We start from the raw sequence: 21,765 nt of genomic DNA, 5'->3' as shown, positions 1-21,765 counted from the left end.
ACTTAGAGTCTCGTCATGCACTCGGGGCTGATACGAGTCACTAGATCTCTCGCCGAAAGGAACACTGTCGCGGCGTTGTCATCAAGAGCGATCTTGACTCTTGAGACAGATGTGACGACCAATCAAAGCTTTTGTGTCAGGCTTGGTGATTACTGCATCGTTGGTCACGGTATTGAGGTGAGTCACAGTCAACCATTGCATCTCGAACGAAGCTCATGCCATATAACCGATTGTAGTTGATACACCTGCCGAAATTATGACAGGAATGGAGCAAGGTGGTACTGGAGTCGAGAACGCCGTTGCAGTGCCGTTGCTCGATACCGATGAGTACTGGTGAGCATGCGCATCTACAGTTCCCTCAAGCGGTCGTCATTGTTCAACGCAGAGCTTTGGCCTTTTCGCGTTCCGATGGCTACATTTCCCCACGAGTTCAATGCTGACTTCCTTATTGTTGGCAGATGCCTCCGCGTTCACTCTGCGCTGATCTTGCATAGACTCCGGCAGCCGTCTTCCTCTCGTCCACAACTTCCCTCAGCCCCGTATGGATGGTGACGCCATGGCGTCTACATGGAGCTCGGACTAGTCAGCAAGGTGAACGATCCGATGGCGTTCATAAGGGGAGTGGAGGTCGTCCGGCGGCGAGTCCCTTCCGGGTCGTTCTTAGACTCTCGTTGGCTCTTTGTCGAGTGCCGCAGCAGACGTACACTGGCTGTACTCCGCAGAACGGACCGTCAATTGGAAAGTCTTCCCTGCTACTGGGTTGTGGACGGGCACCTTCGTAAATAGGATTTGCAACATCGCTCGAAGCCGGCACAGTGATTGTGATGATACATTGGTGCGTTCCACGCATACGATCCCCATGATTCGCCACTCTTTCCCACGTAGCATGCTAAACCTCATTCTCAGCGAATCCAGCAGCACGAAGCTCACTCACGGCGAGCCAGGCAGTCCAGACGGCCCACCCTCCGAGATCCGATAACCCTGCTTTCTCCAACACGTGACATATTTGCGGTACGTCTTCTTCGTTACCCACCGCGGCTCCCCTTTATCCAGTATACGGAGAACATGATCTTCGAGGTACGGGTGAGGGTAGTTCTCTTCGACCTTCACCCAGTTGGGCGGATCCACACGCAGCCAGATCTGCAGGTAGTGCCAGCCCTGATCTTCGTATATATTCGTGTAGAGGTCGGCTAAGCTGGCTTCCTCTGGGGGCATGGGTACGGCCGAGAGCAGCGGGCCTTCGGAGGCGTACCAACCGACTTTCTCGGGGCGGGAGCGAATTGCGTACTCGCGACGTCTATCGCTCGTCATCGGTATTTATTCATGACACTTAATTATGAACGCGCACTCACGAGGGGATTGGCAGTAGCAGTCGAGAAGATCTGTCAACGAGGCGCAACGTGGGGATCGTCGGTCGATCAATGGGCAACCCAACGGTACTGGCGCTGGCATTGGCATTGGCAATGGTCTGCCGGTGCGTCTCCGGCCGCTTTCCAAGCAAGACAGCAGATGGTCGCGGTTGTCCCTCCTGTCGGCCTGAAGACGGGTCGTGCTGCTCCGGCTGGGGTGCGGACATAGGGCGTGTAGTATTTGGACTCTCGACCACTTGAATGCGCAGGCCGTGCGATCCCACCTCCCGGAACGGCGATGTTTGCTCTACATTTCCCTGGCTGGCGGCGCTTGGCTCCTTAAGCACACCCAGGTCAGTTCGATAGGTGCAAGAGACTGGGTGGCACTCACATTGCGCTCGGAGCGCGTGGGCGTGCAGTTGCATGCACTTGCACGTCTGGACGAACGGCGCATATGAGCTGGCTGTGCATCCCTGAATGTTTTGTACAGCGAGCGGTCCCAAGTATGTCGGTTGGGCAGTCGGATAAGGGATCGAAGAACGATGCTTACCTGTGCTCCAACTCGCTGATGTGTGCTAACCCCTGGTGGCGAAGGGCATGGTAGTCCTGCCGGAGAAGTTCAATCTGAAGACAAGAAAGGTTTCAATTCAAGAAGTGAACGGCGAGAAGGTTGTGCTTACGTCGCTCTCCAGGAGTTCTGGGTTTCTCGTAGGCTCGGCCATGATGGGAGGAAACAACTTGTTCAAGATGAATTGTGCGAGCAGTCCAAGCCTGCACAGGATCCGCAGTAACGTCACAACAATTATCTTGAGTATGCTTGCTGTGCCCACCAAGACAACGAAGGTCCACTTGCGGAGAGAGAGCGGCCCCATGGATCAACGCACCCGGAGGACGATGCTACATATCTCGATGAGTCGGGCGCAGCGACATAACTGTGCAGGGGATGTGCGTACCCTCAATCCTGGTGAACGAAAGAGACAAAGGACATGCAAACACGCGGTGGAAGCGATGTATATATGTCACGGTACCGTGCCACTCGAATGAGCGCCTAATAACTGTATCTGCACAATGCATGCAAGGTGCATGAGGTCTGTCGTATGCGTCGTGTCTTCGCCGTTCATCAATGATCTGTACAGCTCATGCTTTGGTCATGCAGCCACGTGCAAAAGCAATACGCCGACTGGGAGGCGGATGAAGGGAGACCGTCCACGTTGGTTGAGTATGAGGACAGGCGCTTGAGCGTATGGATGCCACGACGTCGCCCCGTGATGCAATTGCAAGCAGAGGGAAATCACTCCTGAGATCCATTCATGTCCAGGATTCAAATGCAAATTCGTATGATATAGTAGCAGCTCCAGCGACAGTATGATACGATCCATGTACAGAACAAGCAGCAATGACAAAACACGAAAGTTGTATGATACACTATACGATAGCAGATATTTTTGAGCACGATGGCACGCACGTCGACGTCCAATCACGCAGCAGCAACCTTCAAATAGCCCCTTACAGCACCCTTCAAGATTTTGAGAACTTCCCTCTGGCGTACAGGGTTTTCAGGAAGCTCTTTCTTCCCTGTCGCCAAAGCACAGAGGTAGGCAAAGTCAGCCTGTGCGACGAGCGGCAGTCGTCCGGAGGCCTTGCTGCGCTTCCCCTCGATCTTCTCTTTGAATTGGCGGGCGAAGTCTTTCGACACGACATCGGCGCGCTCGACGACTTCCTGAGGGACACCCGCGAGGCTTGCGACGTGCGTACCGAAGGAAGACGAGGCGGCTCCCTCAACAAGTTTGTACAGGAAAACGAGCTGGAAGGTACATGAACACCGTCAGCATTCCGTTCGGTGAGGGAAATGGTCACAGGAATACCTCGCGCTTCTCATCGTCGACCAACGTCTGCATATGCATGTTCCGGATATTTGGGTGGTATGCGAAGTCATCGGTCAGAGAACCGTAATGAGTGGCAAAGAACGAGAGTGCCAAGGTATGAGTAGCAAGTTGGTGCAAGACGGCCTGATGAACACTCTGAGCAACGGAACGATGAGAGGATGTTGGAAGCTCATACCCCTGCAATGGCCATACCATCCTTTACGAACGTCAGTGATGCTCAATCGCTTATAGATCTCTACACTTACATATGTCGATGTGCCTCGACCAAGCTCTGTGCCACGCATTGTCAGTACGTGCACACGATAAGCGCATCAACACTTGCCATCAAGTATCACCAGCGACTTCGGCGTCGCGTCGCGGAGGATCTTGCAGCTGTAGGTAGTGATCAGCCAACACTCCCAGCGACTCTGAACGCATGCCGCACCACTCATCCAGTTCTACCTTGAAGGTACTGGCATTGGAGAACATGTTGTCGTAGGCACCCATCCGCGTCAAGATTGAGTCAACCGGGCAAAGCTTAGCCTTCTTTGCCGGTACTAGCATGCCGAGCTGCGCCATGATCTAGGACCGATGATCAGCACAACGTCCCTGCATGATGGAGAATACTCACCACGCCCGTAGCAGTCATTCTCATCGCCTGATGTACCGGTCAGCAATATGGTGTTGAACGCAAGAAGGCTTCAACGCACGGTAGACTTCCCTCTGCAAGGAGATGTTGATCGATCAGTCATTGCGCCCCGCATGTGACTCAACTGCGTTACTCACCCCATGTTCGGTCCTGCAACACGCAGGAGTGACGAAACGTCAGCAGATTGAAAATTTCATTCGTGTAAGACGTACCCGTGAGCAAGGCTATTCTTCCGACGCCTCCTCCAAGCTTGACATCATTCGGAATGAAGTCACCCTTCAAGCCCGTGCTCGCGCAGAGAGCCGGGTGCCTCAGCTCATCGAAGTCGACCCAGGCGGCGTCGCCCTCAACGAACTCCGGTCTGCAGGATGGTTCGCCAAGCGCAGCGGATGCTTTCGCGAGGCTGAACAGACAGTCGAGTTCAGCGAGTACCCTAACAGCGCGCAACCAAACGCTTCGATCGGCATCGAATTCGGCGAAGAGTCTGTTCTTAAAGTCCTTGACGGCGGTATTTCGGTTCTCCCTAGCTTCCTTGAGCTTCCGAATCGTGGTCTGCAAAGACGGTACGACGTATCGCGCGAAAGCCTAAGAGGATCGAAGGTCGATGGTCAATCAGTATTCGGAGGCGATTTGATCGTGGAACTCACTTTCGTTGACCCGCTCTTGGTCCAGTCTCTCGGGACGTCTTTCTGCGTCGCCTTCGTCTGGACAAGGTAAATGTCCTAATATCGGTTGAGTCTGAGGAGCTGCCGTTCCGGAGCACGCGTCAGACACACCTTAGTGCCCACATTGCTATGCCAATAAGTCAGGTTGAAGCTGTCATAAAGTCAAATCCAACATCGAGACAAAACGTCACAAGGCTACGTACCCGGCTTTCTTTTCAAGCTTCTTGAGTTCATGATCAAGCTCCTCCTCCAGCTCTCGGATTTCCTCCATAATCTCGTCGAAGACCTCATCCTTTCCATCTTCGGGGACTAACTCATCGGCTTCTAACAAGCCATCAGACTCCGCGTCCTACATCATGACAACTTTCCATTGCTCACTGTCCTCAGGTTCCTTGAACATAGACTTGACGTGCTTGATGTGTGGAAGCAGGTTGGGTGCAGTCCTAAGCAGACCCAGGATAGTCCTCGATTGGAACGTCTCGGAGATGTCCGCGAGTTCTGAGAGACCGGTACTGAGCGACTTGAAGGCCTATACGGAGAATCAATCACCGAGGATCATGCTTGTAGACGTGCTACATACAGTCAGGACCTTCAGGAAATCTTTGACTTTGCAGTTCTTAGCATGTATGCGTGACACGATGCGCTCAAGGTCTGGGAGGCCTTTCGCAACCTTTGTGAACTCGCCCTCGAAGGTCGCATGGTCGAGGAGATCCTGGACTGCATCCAGTCTGAAGAGTGAACAATATGAGTAAGCGTATTTGTGAAGGAGAGCAAAATCTTCGGACCTAGCGTTAATATCGCAGACTTCTCTGAGAGGCATGCAAAGCCAGATGCGGAAGAGTCGCTTGCCTACGCGGAAGGGTTAAGAGTAGTGTGATGAACGGCCTCGATATGACTTACCCGAGGGCGTGATACAACGTGAAAGCAACTTCAGTAGAGACCCCTCCTCCGTGCCTTCACTGTTCATCAAGACCTAGCGACAACGTGAGACGCACCGTCAATCGGAAAGGAGAATGAGGCACATACCTCGATGTGCGCAAGCGTCTGTCCGTCTAGGACGAGTCCTTGACCGCGTCTCATAGGATCATAGACGTTGAAGTTCTTCATGCTCAAGATATCCTTGTCAATGTTGAGGGTGTTCAGATACCTGTCCCGAGTTGAGTCTTTAGAGTATCTGGTGGCGCGCAGCATCACTTACCAGATCATGGACCCCAGTGCCTCGATTGCACCTTGCTGGCTGACCATATCCCGGATAGCCTCAGGAACTGCGCTGCTCAGGCCATGTGCGGCATCAGCCATCTCTTCGTCGTCATCAGAAGCAGGGAAGAGCTTCTTCAGCTCCTTGAGTGCTTGGTTGTACGTCAAACCTTCGCTCTCTCGCAGACTAGTCCACAGGCAATTGCCAGGAAGTATCGCCTTCAGCAGACGCGCGGTTGACACGGAGAGGTTTCCCTACACAACGAATCAGAAACAGTTTGTCACGCAGTGAGTCAAGCTTACTTTGGTGAAGATGATTTCCTTCGGGCGAAGTTGACGCATAAGCGTCTCCAGCTTCGTCCTACACACATCGTCCTCGAATGCGCTCAAATTGAATTCGCTAGTGGCACTGTCTAGCACACAGACGCCGAAGCTTTGTTGGTCCTTCCCGTCTTCGCTCTCCGCTTCGCGTATCGAGACACAGTGGCCGGCTTGTTCATCTGTGAGCAGTTCTGCGTCCACAAGGGTCCCATTCGTGTACACTTTATTGAGTTCGCGACGAACAATCTTATCCTTCCCTTTGTCCTCGGGAGCGGGTTTGCTCTTCGTCTTGCCACCTTTCTTGTCAGCAGCGAGTCGCATCTCGGCGCCGAGCGCCGTCTCAGCTTGATCTACACGCCCAACCTTGTAGCCTGACAGAATAATCAACACGTGCGAGCATGACAAGCTCGACATGGCTCACCTTTGGCAAGAAACTTGGCTGCCCAGAAGTTAAAGGACATCTCCGGAACACCAACCTGAAGCGCCATCAGGACACCTGCGACAATGATTGTATAGACTTTGCAGACCATGCTCATTTTCACTCGCTGCGTAAGCTTCAGATCGAACTCGCGGTGCCCAATCCGCGCATCTTCTTCATACAGTTCGAGGAACTTGCCCTTCTGGAAGAACAGGATGGTATCGAAGTGGTTCTGCTTGATCTCCCAGAACTGAGGATGACATCAGCATGTGTGGCGTCGCTATACAACAATGTGGTTGTGCATACCTGCTTCTCGAACGGCGTGAATGTTTTCCACGCTTTAGCGGGAATGTACAGAGTGCGCGGATCATAGCCCGGCTCGCCTGGACGCACGCCATCTTTGTCCCTGGCGTCCTGCAGGAACAAGAAAGGATCTTCCGAGCTCTTCTTCTCCGCCTTCTGCTGTTGCGCGCGCTGTTCTGCGGCGGTCAAGAAGTTATTGCCGCCCTTCGAGCTGTTATCCTTCTTCGGTACGGGGCGCGCGGACGTCTTGGTCTTGCCAACGGAAGGATCAGCGGATTCGGACTCGGCTTCAGAGGCAGCGGATGAGTGAGCATAGGCCGAGAGTCGCGACGAGCCAGAGGCACGCGAGGATGGGCGAGACGACGAGCGATGATCGTCTTGGTCGTCAACATCATCACCCGGTTCTTCCTCATCATCGGGAACAACGAAGTCATAATCATCTTCGTATGACTTGCGGCGCGCTGTACTCAGGAAGGTCAGTAACTTGCGCGGCTAGGACATGAAGCTGGTCAATGTCACTGAATACATGCCGTTGCGGTGCACGAATTGTGAATGTCCGCGTGTCACACGTTAACAACACTCGGAGTATTAATCGCTCTCGAGCATCAGAGCTATCCATATGGAGGCTCATTTGCCATCACCATGACTGTGTGGCCAGGGTGTTACCTTGTGGGCGGGCATTGTCGCACATTCGTCTCTTGAAGCAGCAGCATATAGGCTATCTGAATCATTGAACACCTGCGCGTAAATTTGCATGCACCAAACTCGTGGGTCCAAGCATAAGGGACGTGCACACAAGGCGAACAGCGGTCGCCTATAACTCTTCGACGTGCTCCAATCGACCAGCAACAAAAAAACGACCCCGGAGGATGACATACCTTTGTTGGACTTCTTGGGAGGAGACTTCTGAAACTTCGTGAGACGCTGAGAGAAGGACTTGACTCGCGGTCCGTCTCCTACGACGTCGCTGTCATCCTCGTCATCTGAGAGAATAGGCGCTGCAACGCGCTGTTTCTTGGTAGAGGCGGGCTCTGGGGAGCGCTTCCGAGCGGACTGTCCCTTGATGTATGCCACTGCATCAATGGCTCCCTCGTCGTCATCGGAGTCCTCTACAACGGCCTTGCGCTTGCGGTTTATCGTGGCCTACAACGGGTTGTGTCGGGACGGTACAGGTCGGTATATATGCGCGTATACTCACCGGCCTCTTGACTGACTTCTTGCCACTCGCATCTACATCGTCCGACAGCATGTCCACGTCGATTGGATCACTTGTCGGCGGCGTCTCATGGACACTGAAGCCGCCGTCCGAACTATGGGTGTACATCGCGCTCGTGACGGCCGATGACTGCGACGTCGCCTTGGACAATGGAGTTCGCGCCTCTTTCACCACAGTACTTGAGGACGACGCGTCTGGTGAGGCAGGCTTCTGGCCTCCTTTCCCTGCTTTGGCCTGCGCCTTGGGCTCCTTCACCGCCGACGCGCTCGTTTTCGGCGCTGGATGTTTACCGAAGAACGACATGAGGCTCTTCTGCTTCATTTTCTGAGGTGCCTTTGGGTCAGTTTCTGTGGAAGTCATGGCGCGATAGGAGAGACGAGCTAGCAGTTCAAGAGTCTACCGAGGTCAACGTTAACAGCTGTGCGTCGCTACTAGTACTTACAACGAGTTGCGCGCGTCAGTAGTACGCGGTCGCGTTATTTGTCTATGTTTGCCTTAGGTGGCCTGATTTATAAGCCCCGACCGCCGAGCTCGGGCCATTAGATAATTGTCCCTCCCAAGTCCCTCCCTGTCCCTCCTCGGACCTCAGGCCTCAGGCCTCAGGCCTCATAGGCCTCACTGACCGTCTGACATCGCAGCTTAACATATTTCTGTGTAGAATACCGCGACGCATGATTTCAGAAAGTGACTGTACAAATGCGCGGGACCAATCACCGTCGCCCCGGTACCACGACTTCGCTGAGTTGTATGTTCGGTGAGTGCATTGCATTGTGGCCTCGATGATGGAGTACATATTACACGTTCCCAGTAACGGCAATACATGAATATGGACTAGAGTTTCTACTAGAATTGAAATACCATACAGTTCGGCATACCGCTTGGATAGGCCCGGTGCTTGAAGGGGACCTATCTGAACACCCGCTGACCAGAATCGTACGAAGAGCCTGATTCAAAGCTCTGCAGCGAGGGCGGTCAGATAGGGTGACACACCATACTCAGTGGGGTACGTACGGATCCGCGGGAATGGGCCTTGCGTTTTTTGCTGATAACCAGCCGATACCCATCCTCGTCCATCTCAGGCTGCTGGAAAGCTGTTTCGTTGATAATGGGCATTTCAGCCCGGTGTACCCGCGTCGCAGGCCTTTGGCCACCACTGACTTTTTTCAAGGTTCCTTGTGCCGAATTCTGTGCAGCGATTATGACATCGGTCAGTCGTGCTTCAATTGTCAATTGATGCTCTGTGTTTACCGTATTGACGGTATTTTCAGCTTGTACCGCAGCGACAGCGACTAGGTTCGGGGCGTTGGTACTGCGGTGTCCTGATTGTGTCACTGTGCGAGCCTGAGGTCGACCTCCTTGTGCCAGCGGGGTCATGCTCGTGCCCCGGCCGCGGTCGGGAATGGACATCCCACTTGCGTTCGGATAGATGCTTGGGGATCCCTGTTCATTCGTACAACTCAGGATGTTGTTGACGACGCTGAGTTGTGCGTGAGCATACCTGAAGGCCTCTTTGTTGGCTGGACTCGCGCAAAATCTTCGCCTCTCGGTGTCGTTTCCAGTTTTCCTAGTGGAGCTCTCAGCTGATGATACTTCGTGATTCGTCAAATAGAAATTACCTCGCATGCGTCCGCCATTCTTGTCGCCAATTCCGGATCCCTCCGACACATCTCCTGCCACTGCTCCATTTTCTCCTCTGCCGTACGTCGGAGGTAGCTCAGGGTCGTCGTCTCGAAGCGATGATGCGACCTCTGGACTCGTTGTTTGTTGCCAGTACCCTGGTACCATTCGTTGCACCATCGACTGATATTGCCAGTGCTAGTGGATTCCCGGGGAACCGTGTAGCGGACGGCAATCACCCATTGAATCCCCTTTCCATGCCACTCCGGCATAGTATGCACATGCGATGGCTCCTCGTTCGGGTAAACAGCCAGTGAAAAATGGCGGTAGATTGCTGGCATCTCCTGGAGCGGTGTGTCATCATAGGTCGCCATTACGAAGATACCCATGACATCCTCGGTCTCGACACTGGGCATAGTGGCTATGATGCACGGTCTATCCTTTCCTGAGAGAGACTGAGGACGAGCGGAGTAATGCGACGATGGTGGGACTAGGTTCGCGTCGCTATCTGCGGGCTTGCTGGCCTTCCTGCGGCGTTTAGCGCTGCGGACTGCGAGTGACGTGTGGATGCTGGAGAGTGTCGTTCCTACGCTCCATTTCCCGGCGGACTTCAGGTATCCACACAAAGCATACTTGATAGGCGTGTGCACGGATTGTTGAATAGCGTAGATATCACCTAGTTTCGCCGGTTCAGAGCGCGAAAAGAGTATAGTTTTTTTTGCGGGGTGATTCTTCCCCGTACGAGAGAGACATATCATGCAGGCGGGCATTTGGAGTCGGATTGGTGGCCTGCCGTCGTACATGCACTTAGCTTTACATAGTGGTCGAATATCGTCCACGGGCCTGTACTACAATAAGACTCCTTGTCTACGAGTTCCAACTTCTTGGACACTATGCTATATCGGTGAACAAAGATGGCAGCGCCCGTACGGCATGTCATCTGTATCAGAATACAGCTGCTTTGCTTCGTAGATGGTATCGTGTGAGTGCAGCTGCTTAGTACTAGTAGTGCGCCAAGGCACATGCCAGTCCACCGCATGTGCCAGAGTGCCCAACTGTGACGATTGCCACGTTCTAATCCACTTCAAAGTTCAACTGCTTTATGTACTACATCAGCGCTCAGTCCGAGCTGAGTCTATACGGTGACAGACAGTGTAAGAGTCCAATGACTCGCCGCTAGTATATTGGTGCGTAGTAAGCCTGAGGCGTGTTTACTAGTACTGCCAGTCTATACTATATAGTAACTTGAATCTGCCAGCTCCGAGTCGTGGTACCATATCTCCACCCTCAAGTAAATTGCTCAATTGTATATACCAACAGTCTACATATTTTAAGGACTGCACGAGGACTGTAGTCGCGCCGTCTGTTCCGGCGACGTCCGTACTCCCGGCTGGCCTATTCATAGTATACGGTAAGTATACGGTATCAAACTGATAGATGCGCGGTACATGACCCGATAGAACTCACAGCTTGACCACGCAACTACAAGTTCCGCATATGTAGAACCTAACGACAGACATGCATCGCGAATGCTCCAGGGACAGATAACGTGTGCAAAAATTCACACTTAGGGAACCCCTTTTGTGACATCGGGCATCGTTCGGTCAGCGCGTCCTCCGAGTCAGCGCCCATCCATCATGGGCGCACTCAAACGCACACTAACGCAAACATTCTTCGGTTGTTCCCGGCCACATACGAGGATCAGGTAGTCAACACAACCTTGAGAAGAACCATCCTAGACTCCGCTTCAGCTCGCTGCCCCAAATCGCCCTACGCCCCCTTGTCTTACACCTAGTACCAGTATCACGGTCTGTGTGCAGACCAGCCCGCGATACCAAACACACCAGGGGAAAGCGCTATAACGGGCTCAGGGTATGTGCCTTGTCGATAGATGACATTCCGCCCATTCATCGTAACTCAGCTTTGGCCATGGAGTATCTGGTACCCCGATGCGGAACATATCTCACAATCCAGCTTGACCCCGTAAGGATGGTCGAACCGCTCAAGAATCCTGCTCTGGTAACGGCTGCACAGGAAATGCATCCCGCAAAATACGTGGCACTTGTAACTCAGGTCCAGTAACCACAAGCTCCCGCCTATTGCATCCCTGGCTCACTGTATCTTTCTAGATCGACGAACTGCCTCTTCCGCGCAAAGCTGATCATAAGTGCTATCTTGCACTTGTGGGCCAAGGGCTATGCCGACCTGATGAAGATACCTGCATCGAATCGTCGATGTGCGTCCCCATATTCCCGGCCACAGAGCATCCCCTCTCGCGAGAACCCCTCCGACCAAAACCAGCATTTCCGTTCCCTGGATGCTACCAGTACTCCTGCAATACCTCCCTCGTTCGCATTCCGAACAAACCATACATCCTTACCAACGCCGTCTCCTTGTCGTCGGACGATATGCTTGTCAATGACATCTATGTCAGTGAAGACAGCACGAGACGGATTGCTCTCCGCAATGCCAAGGCAGGCATCGTCCCAGCCGTTGACGATTCCGAAGACCTCCGTACGTCATACAGCGTCACCAGTTCTGTTGGTCGCGAGCTCGTGAGACAAGGGATGCCCGTCGTCAACGTTGACGATTCAGAGAACGGATCAGCACGATCTGTTGGCTCTCAACGCACTCAGGACATTCAGGTAACCCGCCACGAAGGACATGGAGAAGTTGGCGGCGGCACCGGTGATCTCAATGCCAAAGCGATGGAGTGCGTCGACGAGCAGCCCAGTGTCGTCAAATTGATACCTGGAGGACCTCTGTTGAACGATGGGCCACCTCAGGCTGCCGCCAGAGACGAAATGCCGCATAGCGCCGTCGAGGGCTGCCCCGCAAACACATCAGATTGTCCGACTGCGGCTAGCGGATCCATCGTACCATGCCCTATAACTGCGGACATAAACGCTGGAGGGTTGTTGCTCGAGAGCTCGTCCGTAGGCTCAAGCCACATCTCCCAATCTGACGGACGTTCAAGCTCAGCGCATTCAATGATACGGTCATGCAGTGACTCGGATTGCCATCGTTCGGCAAGCCTGTCAACCTCAGATGTCCTACAACGGATATTCGTCAACGACCCGAACGAGGATCGGATTGTGATACCCCTTGTGTCGGTCTCCGTGGATCTGACAGAGGTATGTGAGGTCAGTGATCCCAGGGCTTTTCTTCAGGAGGTGGCGCAGATTGTGCGGTCAGTGTGCATCTCACCTACCAGTGACTTATACCTGCCTGACTAGCGTTTTCGACCCTGCATTCACAGGGTGATACAGGAGCATCGGGCTAGCCATGCCTATGCCCCTGCACCGACCGAAGCCAGAGCAACGGCGAGTCCAGTGGGTGGATCATGGGCTGATCTCGCCGAAGAAGCCTTGTCTGTGGAAGGTCACAATGTCGCTGGCAATCGACGTCAAAAGTTCAACGGTTCGTGTAATGCGTGACACGAATCATTTGCAACATTCTTACCAGCTAAAATGCAGACGTGTATAATCGTGCCCGATCGGGTCTCAAAAGAAAGGCGAAGCTAGCCCGGCGCCGCTGCCTTATTTTCTCCAAGGTCGTCAAAGCCCTTTGTACGTGTGCTTTCACAATTCGTGTCGTCGTGATCTTGGACACAGATTAGTCTACGCTCATCATGATGCGGGCGTCATCATAGTTATCTGCCGTCACTGCTTTCGACTCATTGTCCCGGTACTGCAGCACCCAGTGTACCTCTGCATGTCTTACAGACGTAGATGTTGCTTTGCCCATATTAGTATTTCTTTCCTTCATGTCTCTTTTCTGGTGTTTCCGTGCTGTCATAGATTAGTCTTTTGGGCTAAGTAGTGGTCTCACTGACTATGTTTTGGGCTGCGATCACGCGTACGGGTAGTATGAGCGCCTATTGCAGTCACGCTACATGAGCGAGGACCATCGAAAACGGGCCGCCCTACAAGCAGCGAGGAGCCAACCCGCCGCCGAACCGCTGTCTGACGAAGACTCTGTGGAACTCCGCAGTACACGCACAGCATCGATCCCAGTCGCGGGTGAGCGCGATGCGGAAGAAGTGCCTGCTCTTCCGAGTCTGTCAGATGCCACGCCATCATGGACTACACAACCTGCCGCAGACGTGCTTGGAAGTGGCCCTCAGTCGGCCAACTGCAGTGCAGGCACACATGGCGGCGACAACACCACCGAACCCAAGCACACAGCCCCAAATAACGTCGATGGCAACTCGACAAACCACGCAGGGGATGGGAAACTGCGTGATCCAGGCTACTTGGATCGATCTCAAGTTGGCATGACTCGGACAGCTCTCGCGCCTGACGCATCCGACGCCTGTGTACGTATCACTGCGGATGCTCAGGCTCATTGTAGTGTGGAGAGCTTCGGCGAGCGGTCTGTAATACGACATTACGGGCGACTTGATGGCGTGGACGACGGACAATCCGGATCGAGTACACCTTCCATGATTGAATCTATCTCTGATCGTCCGAGGTCCGCAAGCCCTGCGCCGTCGGACTTGCTGTATCGAGTCTTCCTGGGAAATCCTGACGAAGATCGGGACATCATCCCACTCGTGTCCATTTCGTTGGACTTGGCCGAAGTCAGTGAAGTGAACAACCCGATGGCGTTCCTGCGAGAAGTGGAGGTCATCCAATGGTAAGTCTAGACGCCTCGTCTGGGCCCTTTCGTGACACGGCTGAACATACACTCTCGCAGGCTCGTTGTCGAGCATCGGAGGCGACAGGCCCGCGCTGCATGGGAACACGAAGAATGTTCCGATGTTACCAGTTTCGATACTTCATGGACTGGCGTTGATGCAGACCTCCAGCGGGACACCCCGGCGCGCAACGACAAAAAGAATTCAGGTATATATGCCCACGTGCTTACACCACTATGTTCACTCAAGCCCTGGCAGATACTTATCATACTGTAATGCTCAAGGTAAAGGCTTGCGCAATGCGCGTTAGACGTCGCTGGGGCAATGTCCTGAAGGTTCTGAGAGCAATACCGACGAGTCTCAAGTCCACATATCGCGTCACTTTTCACGCTTCATAGAGACTAGGGTTGGGTACAAGTGAAATCGCCGGTCCACCAGTGGTCCAGTGCTGTAGCGTACTGTACAAATGTAGCGGTCGCGGGAGCGGTGAAGATATCGAGTCGTTCAAAATAATACTGTATGCGAAGATGCGCGCACATAGACTCAGCCGAATCAACCAAGACGAGAGTCAAAGGATCGCTGGTACTAGTATTCTGTGGCCAGATCCGAGTCTCCCAGACTTGGCCAAGAACAGCGTCCGTAGGAGCGCTAGCGTGACCACGTACTGTATGTGACCGCGCGCCTTGATGCGCCAGCGCTCCATGTGACAGTAACGTGACAATCGCGTGTTGAGGTTGCAACGGCGAGCAAGCACCTCTTTCTCCCACCTCACGGTTGGCGATGCCAACGTTCTCCGACGGCGACGAGTCCGTCGACGCCGGCACCATGTTCAACAGCTCAATGTCTCCTGGCGACATGCGGTCGCACCTGCAAAACCTGCTCGATGACAAGGAGAAACAGCTGCAAAATGCGGGCACGCTCGGGCAGCAGTTGCTTGCGCAGCGGATGGAATTGGAGGAGCGGATTAGGCACCTGCAGGAGATGGAGATGGACGCTGGTAGCGACGACGAGGACGCGGAGATGAGCGTGCGGGAGAGGTATCGAGACTTAGCGGACACGGTCAAGCATTGGGACACGGAAAACGAACAGCTCTCATTCCTGTTCAATGGGTCGAAGGTGTGCTGTGCGTACATCTCGTGAAGGTCCGACTCACTGTGAACCATAGGCGGCTCCGCAACTGGATCTTTCGCGCGAGGTTGAACGTGTCGATCGTTCATCCAAGGCAGCAGCAGGACCTTCCGCAGCGCAGTCATCACGTCGTGCCAAGAACGCGGCTCATCGCGCGGACGATGTCGGTGCGTGGTCATGATAGTCGATAGAGAATACGCAGCTCAATGTCGCGCAGAGTTTGCTTTCGAAATCGGAAGTGGGTTGCTGACGGAAGTGCGCCGGCTGCAGAGTCTGCTCGGAGAGCGCGACAAGGCGATCCAGGACATGAAGGAGGAGAAGGATGACCTGGATAAGACAGTCGAGAGCCTCCGCACTGCGTTGCGCCAGCAGGAGCAATCAGCGGATCGCTTCAAGGAGGAGAATTGGAACCTCGAAGTAACCCTGCAGGAACTACGCACGCAGCTAGTTGACTCTCAGGCTTCCGTGGTACGGCTTGAGGGCGAACACAAACGACTCACGAAGATGCTCGCCTCGGCGCGTGAAGCTGCGGACCAACACAAGAACGAGGCTGAGCGACAGCATCACGCTTTCGAGGAGCTCAAGGCGAAGCACGAGACGGATGTGGCTCAAGCTCGGAAGCATGCAGCGAGTCTACAGCGCGACAAGTCTGACTTGCAGCAAGCTCTCGATACCGCGAAGGCCGAGATGGCGAAGGGGAACCGACGCTTCCCTCGGTTTGGATCGCCACTGACGCCTAACGGCGCTGCTGCCACGGACACGCTCACTCCGAACAACTACGACGAAGAAGACGTATTCGGAACTACAGGACGAGCATCCACCAACAACAGGAAGAATGCCGATGCCACAGCCTTCTTCTCTGCGGAAGCTTTCGACGAATACGCCGACTCGTCCCCCGAGCCATCACCCTCAAAGCCGTTCCTCGCACCGAATCATCCCAGCAATGAGATTGAAGCTCTACAGCAAAGGCTCGCTCATGCTCAGCGACAGATTAATACGCTGAAGGGCAGTCTGCAGCGCGAAAAGGAGCTCAAGATCGAGTACAGACGCAAGCTCGATGCATCACCTGGTTACGCTATCGAAGAAGAGGAGGGCGACGCGGAAGACGTCGAGGAGCCCAAAGCTAAGCCGCGTCTGACACCCTATCGCGCAGCTCGGGGTCGTGGACGGGGCAGAGGGCGAGGCGGCATGACGCTCATCCAACGTCTCGGCATGGCAGCCAATAGTCCCGGTTCTGAGTACAATGATGATGAGCCTCACGAGACTTCGCCTCCGCCTCCCGTCCCGCCTTTGCCCGCTGCGTTCCCCGCGGACGAAGACCCTGGACGTCAGGAACTTGAGGAGGACGAAGAAGCGGATGTCCAGGCCTCGCCCTCGCCACCTCAGCCCAATTCGAACCGCGCCAGCGTGGACGGAATGGATCCTGCATTCGCCAACGTACTCCGTCGTACGAGTTCAGCCAGCTCACTTCCGACCAACGGCAGCCCCTTGCGCCAGTCTGTCATGGCTATGGCGACACGCGGCGGTACTCTCCCGCGGAGGTCCAGAGGCGGTGCTGCGTACCAGGAGGCACGTCCTCCTTCACTCGTTGGTGCGCCCGAGGCTCTCGCGGCCGAACTTGGCCTCGGTTTCGGTGGTATCTCGTCTGCGGCAGATGAAAGCATTCGAGAACAGGAGCAAGACACACTCCGTGCGGTCGAAACTGCCGAGTTCGGGTGCCAGACCGACTTCGAGGACGTTGTCCTACCTCCTCCTCCGATTCAAGTCACTCCTGCGATGTCTGAGATGGGTGTTCAGGTCGAACCTCAGCCCGCGCCCGTGGTTGAGACTGTGGACGGGTCTATGCAAACCGAGGAGATCCCGATCCCCGCTCGCACTGATTCTAGCGTTCAGTATGATATCGTGCAGGCCGAGCGTGTTCTGGTATCTAGCGCGATGGGCACCGACCCGATTGTCGAACCAGAGCAACTGCAGGTTCCCCCAACGGCTACGCTCGTACAGAGCGGCGTGCAGACGCCCCGGATCCAGTCCGTCGAAATCGACGTCCAGACAGCAGAGGAGCTGGTCCCTACCCCAGCTGTGAGGTCCGAGATGGACGTCCAGACGATGTCGCTCCCCGCGCCGACCATGGTGGAAGTGCAGACACAGACAGCTCTGCTAGTCTCTGCCGATGCGCAAGTTCAAGCAGTGGAGTCAGAGGTCCCGCACCTACGCGCTGTCGACATATCGACCCGAGAGTCGTCTTATGGTGATTCTAGCGGAGATACCACTGTTCATGGTCGCCCTACTTCACTCGCGTTGTCTCAAGAGTCTCTGGACGATGACATGGCGACAGAGACAGGTTCCATGATGGATTCGACTACGGAGAACTACCAGAGCGCGCACGAAGGTGCTGTGGTGCCCACTCCGACAGACTCGAACGACGACTTCTACTCCATCAGGACCGTCTCTGAGAATGACTTCTCGGACACTGATGACGATAACGAAAGCGTCGTGGCGTCCCGCCTCCCTACGCACATGTCTGCTGTGTCGTCCACCTTCTCGTTCACGCAGTTGTCGCCTTCGACATCATCTCCCGCCATCACCCCGCCTACTTATGATTCCAAAGCTGTAGAGACTGATGCTGTAGACGAAGCCCCAGTACAGAATCCCGCGCCAGCTGTTGCAATCCCCCCGGACCCTGCCCCCGCTCTTGAGCCAGCGCCCAAACCGGAGGTCAAAGAGATGTCAATCCAGACCGACGAATGGCTTCCTCCAGCAGCAATACCCGCAGTCTTGCCCGTTACCGCTCCGCCTACGCCCGCCCCCACACAGCCACCGCCTTTGTACCGTGTGGGTGTGAACTCCCAGCAGTTCCAGTTCATCTCTCCGCCCTCGTCTGCTGGGCCCATCACGACGTCGATGCCGATCGTTGCCGCTCCTTCGCCCAACACCACCCTTCGTGACTCGAATGCTACCTTCATTGCACGTCCTCGTACCTCTCATTCCGATCGGAGGCAGTCCATTGAGTCGACGCTGTCATCCGTCATGGACGACATATCTAACCGTGCTCGGACGCCGTCCGCCATCCCGGCTGCCATCGACAAGTCTCGCCCGCCCATGATGACATTACCTCCGCCTCCTCGCGCTCCTCCTCCCCCCAATAGCATGCCACCACCGTCCTTCATACCCGACAAGAGGCTCTCACAGGAAGCACCCCCGCCTCGTCCCATTTCGCCGCCCCCTCCTGAACTGATTCAGCGCGCCACGACTCCTCTAGGAAGTGTGTTGTCTGTCCCTGGTGGGCGGCCATTTGGTCTCAGACAGCACGGATCCAGCATGCCACCTTCTCAGAACGGCCTGCGTGAATTGCCGTCGACGAGTAGCTTCCGCTCTGCTGCTAATGCCGCCTCCCGCGCACCTTTGTCCAGCCCTACACCTTCCACGATGTCGTTCGGCATCAAAGAGCGCCGCGAACGTTCCACAACCTCTCTGAACTCGGGTGGACATAGCCTGGGCTCTCAGCGCTCGTCTATATCGTCTGATCACCATGCCTTCCCGCAGTCCCAGCGACAATCAGAAGGCGGGATGGTTGGGGATCGGCCCGCCGACATGTCTGCTCGTACCGCTGCAGGTGGTTCTACGGATCCAACTGTCATTCATGCTATCACACAGACCATGATAGGCGAATTCCTCTACAAGTACACACGACGGACAATTGGCAAAGGCCCTGGGACGTCGAGACACAAGCGCTTCGTCTGGATCCATCCCTACACGCGCACATTGTACTGGAGTTCTGCTGATCCTGGCTCGTCGAACGTTGTCGAGTCAAGTGCCAAGAGTGGTATGTGAATATATCAACGATCGTCAAACGAAACTTATTTTTACATTTACAGCGTACATCGAAGCAGTGCGATCCGTCCTCGATCCCAATCCTATGCCTCCTGGTATCCATCAGTACAGCGTAGTGGTATCGACGCCGCAGCGTGAGATGAAGTTCACTGCACCCACAAAGGAGAGGCATGATATTTGGCTGAACGTGCGTCTGTGATATTGTCTGCATCCTGTCGTGACATGCTCATATTGGCGTTTTTAGGCGCTGAAGTATCTGCTGACTCGCCCCAGTGCGCTGCCGTCCAACGCGCCTGTTGGCCCTGTGCCTGCTCCGTTGAGTCCAATGTCGATTGACAGGGAGCTCCCCGACGATGAGCAGCCCATACGGCCAAACGTTATGGCCAGCCCGCAGAGTCAGCGTAGCGCTCGAACAGGTCGAACGGCGCTCAGTGCGGATTCGTGGAATGCGACTCCCCGCGGTCAACGAAGTCGGTCCCAAATCTCGCTTGGCGGTTCAATAGGCAAGCGCGCCGGGACTCCTGCGGCTGAATACCTTCGCTGGAGCGAGCGCGGCGAACAGGAATTGTTGCATAGTCCTACGAAGGATTATGAGCACATCCCGGGTCAAGACGACGAGGACTTAGACTTCGAACTGCACAACGAGACCATGTCTGATGGCGGCTTCGAGGGCTTGGAGAATGTCCGGGCTTGCTGTGATGGTAGGCATACAGTGGGACGCTCTGGCATTCACGAGCACCATCATCATCATCATCACCACGAACACGATCACCACCTTCACCGTGAACCCTCTCGTCCGCTAGACCAACACCTCCACGCCGCTCCGAGAGAAATGTCTCGGCCATCCTCGCCGGCGTGGTCGTTCAGGTCTCGCGCAGGCAGTGCCACCTCGCACGACGGCGCGGGTTTCTTTTCGCGGTTCGGGTCGAAGCGGTCGACGAAGCCTGTACAAGGTGTATTCGCTGGGTCACAGGAGCAATATTAAGGCATAATAATAGACATTGTATTTGCGTTTTATTGGAAGGTTCCGCGCTGCTATCGTCTGCTTACTCAAAGTCCTACATTCATTTAGTCTCGCATTTCTTGTCCATACCAACATCCTTCCTTGCGGTTTCCTAGATTGCATGTACCCAGTTATGTTATACTTGACGATGCGATATTGATCAGGCCATTCCTTCAATCTATATGTTACTGTTCTCGTTGCACTTGCGATTGAGGTCTCGTCAACACCGCAGGGCAACTTTGCAACACCTGAAACGATACAATTCAGATACAGAGTCATCGGTCGTGAGTGCATACCACACCAATCACCGTCACTTGTCTCTGACGACTTGCTGGTTGCTGCAGATCAACAACAGTCGAGTACTACGAGCAGGTCACTCACTTCGCCGGACGGTCATAGTTCGCCACTCACGCGATGAAGATGCCGTCGCCATGTGAGTGATCCCGTCGTTTCCCCAAGATGTAGCTTGAAATTAACATACGACATTTGTGCGACATGTGCTGCGGACGTCTGTCCGTTCGAATGACCACCAATCAGCTGCGAATCAATACGCTCGCAGTCGGATGGTGTGGTCCGCGAGCTTTGAGGCCTGAGGCTTGAAGGAGCTCCGCCGAATTTTCGAACGAGCTGTATTCCTCACTGGGCGCAGAATCATGCGCAGGCGAGCGCAGGAGCGCTTTTGCATCAATCTCCAATCTACCCTTGCGCGCGGAATGATCTGCCCTTGAATGTCAGTGGTGAAGCGTCTCGGAGTCTTCGCGATGCGGCCCTTGGGCATGGGGAAGGCTCTCCGGACCATGCCTTGCACTGTTGCAACATGATCGCAGTCGTCGCATGGGTTCCGCAGGCTAGTACTGAGTACTGTTCTTGGCATCGTAGATGGGCCCTCACCGTGACGGCGTGCGTCAAGGTACCAGGACGATCGTTCTTATGAAGCGGGTGTTTGAACTCTAGCAACTATCCTCAACCACGAGTCGTGAAAGGGGGATTATGTCTTGATACTACGTGCGACATTGTAGGGTCGGTCAAGTACGCACTAAGTAGTATTGAGGCTGACAGTCACGAATACAGGATCCGTTCATGCCGACCTTCGGCACTATGAGATCAAGGCCTCGCGGAAGCATTCCGCATAAGTGTGCCCGGTCGGTCAATCGTAAGAGCCGTTAGGAAGCTGGAAAGCGCGAAGTGGACGGGAGCCGCGGGGCAAAGAGGCCGTCTGGGCTCTGGAGTCGACGCGTTGCTGCATTTCAGGAGTAGGTGAGCGTGGTGTAGCTGTAACATTGATTATTCCTTTCTTTCACAGACCGGTGAACGGTGGCGCACCGAATGGGTACAATCATCGCCGTGTCTCAAGCTCGGGCATGAGCTGAATTCGTGAGTTCTTCATCAAGGAACATACTGGGGCTAGGTACTGAGACGTTTGTTCCGCCTGCGTGGCTGTGTGACAAATAGAAGTAGACGTGCACTGGCAGATTTCTGACCATTGTCCAGCCCTCGAGTCGCCGTCCTGTTGCGCAGCCCTTCAGCCTCACCAGATCCTTGTTCCCCAACGAGTCTCCGTTAA

At 54.6% G+C, this 21,765-nt stretch overlaps 6 protein-coding genes across 6 annotated transcripts; 3 read left to right on the top strand and 3 right to left on the bottom strand.

The window, feature by feature from the left end:
• Positions 1 to 856: 856 nt before the first annotated feature.
• Positions 857 to 2,091, bottom strand: C8Q71DRAFT_193012 (uncharacterized protein). The gene is made up of 4 exons (XM_047916887.1): positions 1,900 to 2,091; positions 1,741 to 1,822; positions 1,353 to 1,687; positions 857 to 1,297 (listed from the first exon to the last, which is right to left on the bottom strand). Exons 2-4 carry the CDS (start codon positions 1,801 to 1,803, stop codon positions 931 to 933), a joined length of 765 nt encoding a protein of 254 aa, XP_047775944.1. The 5' UTR covers positions 1,804 to 1,822; positions 1,900 to 2,091; the 3' UTR covers positions 857 to 930.
• Positions 2,092 to 2,634: 543 nt separating this feature from the next.
• Positions 2,635 to 8,450, bottom strand: C8Q71DRAFT_774473 (DNA mismatch repair protein Msh6). Its single transcript, XM_047924528.1, has 25 exons — positions 7,966 to 8,450; positions 7,646 to 7,910; positions 6,771 to 7,228; positions 6,574 to 6,714; positions 6,468 to 6,522; positions 6,029 to 6,417; positions 5,727 to 5,980; positions 5,555 to 5,675; positions 5,429 to 5,501; positions 5,314 to 5,377; positions 5,109 to 5,256; positions 4,907 to 5,057; positions 4,732 to 4,852; positions 4,640 to 4,679; positions 4,511 to 4,585; positions 4,076 to 4,448; positions 4,001 to 4,013; positions 3,925 to 3,937; positions 3,846 to 3,872; positions 3,660 to 3,796; positions 3,558 to 3,607; positions 3,481 to 3,506; positions 3,411 to 3,431; positions 3,215 to 3,358; positions 2,635 to 3,153 (listed from the first exon to the last, which is right to left on the bottom strand). Exons 1-25 carry the CDS (start codon positions 8,341 to 8,343, stop codon positions 2,827 to 2,829), a joined length of 3,864 nt encoding a protein of 1,287 aa, XP_047775943.1. The 5' UTR covers positions 8,344 to 8,450; the 3' UTR covers positions 2,635 to 2,826.
• Positions 8,451 to 9,531: 1,081 nt separating this feature from the next.
• On the bottom strand, positions 9,532 to 10,447 carry C8Q71DRAFT_774464 (uncharacterized protein). Its single transcript, XM_047924527.1, has one exon. It carries the CDS (start codon positions 10,401 to 10,403, stop codon positions 9,585 to 9,587), a length of 819 nt encoding a protein of 272 aa, XP_047775942.1. The 5' UTR covers positions 10,404 to 10,447; the 3' UTR covers positions 9,532 to 9,584.
• A 775-nt stretch (positions 10,448 to 11,222) lies between these two features.
• C8Q71DRAFT_774463 (uncharacterized protein) lies at positions 11,223 to 13,503 on the top strand. The gene is made up of 5 exons (XM_047924526.1): positions 11,223 to 11,472; positions 11,522 to 11,673; positions 11,730 to 12,790; positions 12,860 to 13,020; positions 13,077 to 13,503. The coding sequence occupies exons 2-5, from the start codon at positions 11,530 to 11,532 to the stop codon at positions 13,217 to 13,219; spliced, it is 1,509 nt and encodes a 502-aa protein (XP_047775941.1). The 5' UTR covers positions 11,223 to 11,472; positions 11,522 to 11,529; the 3' UTR covers positions 13,220 to 13,503.
• Positions 13,490 to 14,846, top strand: C8Q71DRAFT_774460 (uncharacterized protein). Its single transcript, XM_047924525.1, has 3 exons — positions 13,490 to 14,238; positions 14,299 to 14,447; positions 14,498 to 14,846. The coding sequence occupies exons 1-3, from the start codon at positions 13,496 to 13,498 to the stop codon at positions 14,635 to 14,637; spliced, it is 1,032 nt and encodes a 343-aa protein (XP_047775940.1). The 5' UTR covers positions 13,490 to 13,495; the 3' UTR covers positions 14,638 to 14,846.
• A 4,594-nt stretch (positions 14,847 to 19,440) lies between these two features.
• Positions 19,441 to 20,421, top strand: C8Q71DRAFT_192808 (uncharacterized protein). The gene has a single exon (XM_047916886.1). The coding sequence runs from the start codon at positions 19,524 to 19,526 to the stop codon at positions 20,181 to 20,183; it is 660 nt and encodes a 219-aa protein (XP_047775939.1). The 5' UTR covers positions 19,441 to 19,523; the 3' UTR covers positions 20,184 to 20,421.
• Positions 20,422 to 21,765: the final 1,344 nt, after the last annotated feature.

The sequence above is a fragment of the Rhodofomes roseus genome, assembly GCF_022264815.1.
Source record: "Rhodofomes roseus strain CIRM-BRFM 1785 chromosome Unknown C8Q71scaffold_19, whole genome shotgun sequence".
Taxonomy (NCBI): domain Eukaryota; kingdom Fungi; phylum Basidiomycota; class Agaricomycetes; order Polyporales; family Fomitopsidaceae; genus Rhodofomes; species Rhodofomes roseus.
Note: the sequence above shows the minus strand (reverse complement) of the source record. Positions and strands in the feature narration are given on the sequence as shown.

What these genes read in the sequence shown, in the direction of transcription:
- C8Q71DRAFT_774473 (XM_047924528.1), bottom strand. Translation starts at nt 8,343, where the DNA reads ATGACTTCCACAGAAACTGACCCAAAGGCACCTCAGAAAATGAAGCAG. An exon ending in AGGAAATCATCTTCACCAAA is followed by an intron (nt 5,981 to 6,028) that starts GTAAGCTTGACT and finishes TTCGTTGTGTAG; the next exon opens with GGAAACCTCTCCGTGTCAAC. An exon ending in CCAAGAGCGGGTCAACGAAA is followed by an intron (nt 4,449 to 4,510) that starts GTGAGTTCCACG and finishes CGATCCTCTTAG; the next exon opens with GCTTTCGCGCGATACGTCGT.
- C8Q71DRAFT_774460 (XM_047924525.1), top strand. Translation starts at nt 13,496, where the DNA reads ATGAGCGAGGACCATCGAAAACGGGCCGCCCTACAAGCAGCGAGGAGC. An exon ending in GAAGTGGAGGTCATCCAATG is followed by an intron (nt 14,239 to 14,298) that starts GTAAGTCTAGAC and finishes ACACTCTCGCAG; the next exon opens with GCTCGTTGTCGAGCATCGGA. An exon ending in CAACGACAAAAAGAATTCAG is followed by an intron (nt 14,448 to 14,497) that starts GTATATATGCCC and finishes AAGCCCTGGCAG; the next exon opens with ATACTTATCATACTGTAATG.
- C8Q71DRAFT_192808 (XM_047916886.1), top strand. Translation starts at nt 19,524, where the DNA reads ATGTCGATTGACAGGGAGCTCCCCGACGATGAGCAGCCCATACGGCCA.
- C8Q71DRAFT_193012 (XM_047916887.1), bottom strand. Translation starts at nt 1,803, where the DNA reads ATGCGCCGTTCGTCCAGACGTGCAAGTGCATGCAACTGCACGCCCACG. An exon ending in CCACGCGCTCCGAGCGCAAT is followed by an intron (nt 1,688 to 1,740) that starts GTGAGTGCCACC and finishes GGTGTGCTTAAG; the next exon opens with GAGCCAAGCGCCGCCAGCCA. An exon ending in CTGCTACTGCCAATCCCCTC is followed by an intron (nt 1,298 to 1,352) that starts GTGAGTGCGCGT and finishes GACGAGCGATAG; the next exon opens with ACGTCGCGAGTACGCAATTC.
- C8Q71DRAFT_774463 (XM_047924526.1), top strand. Translation starts at nt 11,530, where the DNA reads ATGGAGTATCTGGTACCCCGATGCGGAACATATCTCACAATCCAGCTT. An exon ending in ACGTGGCACTTGTAACTCAG is followed by an intron (nt 11,674 to 11,729) that starts GTCCAGTAACCA and finishes GTATCTTTCTAG; the next exon opens with ATCGACGAACTGCCTCTTCC. An exon ending in GAGGTGGCGCAGATTGTGCG is followed by an intron (nt 12,791 to 12,859) that starts GTCAGTGTGCAT and finishes CTGCATTCACAG; the next exon opens with GGTGATACAGGAGCATCGGG.
- C8Q71DRAFT_774464 (XM_047924527.1), bottom strand. Translation starts at nt 10,403, where the DNA reads ATGTACGACGGCAGGCCACCAATCCGACTCCAAATGCCCGCCTGCATG.